Source organism: Chrysemys picta, chromosome 12 (genome assembly GCF_011386835.1).
Source record: "Chrysemys picta bellii isolate R12L10 chromosome 12, ASM1138683v2, whole genome shotgun sequence".
In the NCBI taxonomy this organism is placed as follows: Eukaryota; Metazoa; Chordata; order Testudines; family Emydidae; genus Chrysemys; species Chrysemys picta.
Window position 1 is genome coordinate 22158010 of NC_088802.1, and position 2511 is coordinate 22160520.

A 2511-nucleotide genomic window follows, 5' to 3' on the forward strand; every position below is an offset into this window, starting at 1 on the left:
CAAGTCCCTGGAATTGAATTCTTGTATCCACTCCACTGGAATCTGCTGGACTCTGCAGTGTAAGTAAGTCTAAATTAGGTATGAGCCCAGCAATGGCCTTTGGCTTGGGTTTTCACAGTAGTCCAGGAAAGTGGCATTTAATTCTCTTAGTCTTCACTGATAATCTCAGACATTGTGGCTAAAGTAATATATAAGTATGGTCAGGAGTTCTGCAGCTGAGATGTGTTCAACCATAGAGATACCAGACAATAGGAACATTTCCAAGGTGATTCCACTTAGGGCCTTAGGAAAAAAATTCCCCAAAATACCACCACCAACTGGTGTCGTTACTTAACCGTTGGGATGGAACCAGCAGGGAGAAGCCAGAATTGAAATGCTGACCACTTTGAAATGGAAGTCTCACTGTAAATTGCAAAATTTGTTGTATTTCCCCTAGATGAAACCCACAACAAACAAATGCCATGGAAATCAAACGACCATCACAGAATTCATCCTCCTGGGATTGGGGACATTCCCTCAACTGCACATTCTTCTCTTCCTGCTGTTTCTAGTGATCTACATTGTGACTCTGGCCGGGAACATCCTCATCATTGCACTAGTTGTGGCTGATCAGCACCTTCACACCCCCATGTACTTCTTCCTGGGGAACTTGTCCTGCTTAGAGACCAGTTACACCTTGGCTATCATGCCCAGGATGCTGACCAATCTCTTGACTGGGGACAGAACCATTTCTGTTCATGCCTGCCTCACACAATTATATTTCTTTGCTTCTCTGGCCGGCGCTGAATGTTATCTCTTATCTGTGATGTCTTATGATCAGTATATAGCGATATGCAAACCTCTGCATTATTCAGCACTCATGAATGGCAGTTTCTGTATCAAGCTGGTGGCTGGGACATGGATAGGTGGATTTATGTTTGTTGCCTTCTTAATATCTATGATGTCACAATTAACATTCTGTGGGCCCAATGAAATTGACCATTTCTTTTGTGATTTTAGCCCAATAATGAAACTGTCCTGCAGTGACACCCACACCCTGGAAGTTATTGCTTTCATAAATTGCTCCATATTTATATTGCCTCCATTTCTGTTGACCCTAGCATCCTATGGTAGTATCATCTCCACCATCCTGAGAATTCCTTCCATCACCAGGAGAAAAAAGGCCTTTTCCACCTGCTCCTCTCACCTCATTGTGGTGTCAATTTTCTATGGAACTCTAGTCATTGTATATTTGTTATCAGACTCTGATGCACTGAGGGACCTGAACAAAGTGTTCTCTATCTTTTATGGAGTCCTCACCCCATTGGTCAACCCCCTGGTATACAGCCTGAGAAACAAGGAGGTGAGGGAAGCCTTGAGAAAAACTGTCCTTAGTTTGCAAGATCAGATCTCCATGATTGGTCCATTAAATATATATAAAAAATCTGACTCACACAAGTAGTCCATACTCATCTTTGTGTGCCTGTTGAACTCATGCATATCAGAATCAGGACTCCCTGAAAGCAAGTGCAGACTCTGGGTGCTGCCTGCCTCTGGCCGTCTGACACATTTTGGAGGAAAATTAGAACACCAAGCCAAAGCCTTAAAAATACACTGCACCTCCTGCTCCCACTCTAAGGTCTGAAGAATACCGTGTATCCTCCCTGATCTTGGATTATTTATTCTTGGAGTCTGGATGACTTTGCAAGTAAATACCTTAATTAGTTCATGAGAATAAAATAATTAAGAATGTGTTCTGCTTGAAATTTAGCTTTTGCCATCGCCTTTCTTTCTCCCAAGTGATCTTAAAACTGGAATAAACATACTCTTCCCACTTTCCACAGTGTTAATCCTCATTTCAAATAAGTGTGTAGGCTTCATTTGAAGATATTAGTTTTAATGAAGCTAAATTGTTAAGAAAAATTGTGTCTAATCATTAGATTAAGAATAAATTATACACATGGCCGAGTCAGTAGGTCAGGTCATTCTTAAATTGGGCCATGGCGACATCTGAGGTAATTCAATGAATCCTCACTCTTTTTCTCCTGATAATTTGCATACTACAGTTCTATTAGATGAAATGGCTCCAAGGGAAGGTAACTATACAGGTGGGCCAAGTGTTGTCAATGATGGCTTGGCCCCCATCGGTGTTATTCAAGGCTCCATGGCCACAAGCTACCTGCTCCTGTGCTTCATCAGAGTAGTGGTGGTTCTCCGTTACGCTGTCCCAGGACCAGCCAAGGGAAATATTTCTGACTCAGGAAGGCACAGTTCCCTCCTCTCTGCCACCCCTTGCTCCCTGGCAGCCGTGATTTGCTGCTGGCCTGGTCATTGGGGCTGGAAATTAAAATTCTACCATTCCCTGATTCTTCCTGGCCACAGCTTGTTAAACTAGACTACAGCCTTCTTAAAGTGTCGTGCCCAAATCTGGACAAAATTCTCCATCTCAGTCCTCACTGGTGCCGAGGAGAGTGGAACAATTACACTGGTCTACAATTTTTGAGAAGTCGTCTGCTTCAGAGATAAAATGTG

The 2511-nt window shown here is 42.9% G+C and overlaps 1 protein-coding gene across 1 annotated transcript; it reads left to right on the forward strand.

Annotated features, from left to right (window-relative positions):
- Positions 1-436: 436 nt before the first annotated feature.
- Positions 437-1441, forward strand: LOC135974544 (olfactory receptor 6N1-like). The gene has a single exon (XM_065562960.1). It carries the CDS (start codon positions 437-439, stop codon positions 1439-1441), a length of 1005 nt encoding a protein of 334 aa, XP_065419032.1.
- The last annotated feature ends 1070 nt before the right edge of the window (positions 1442-2511 follow it).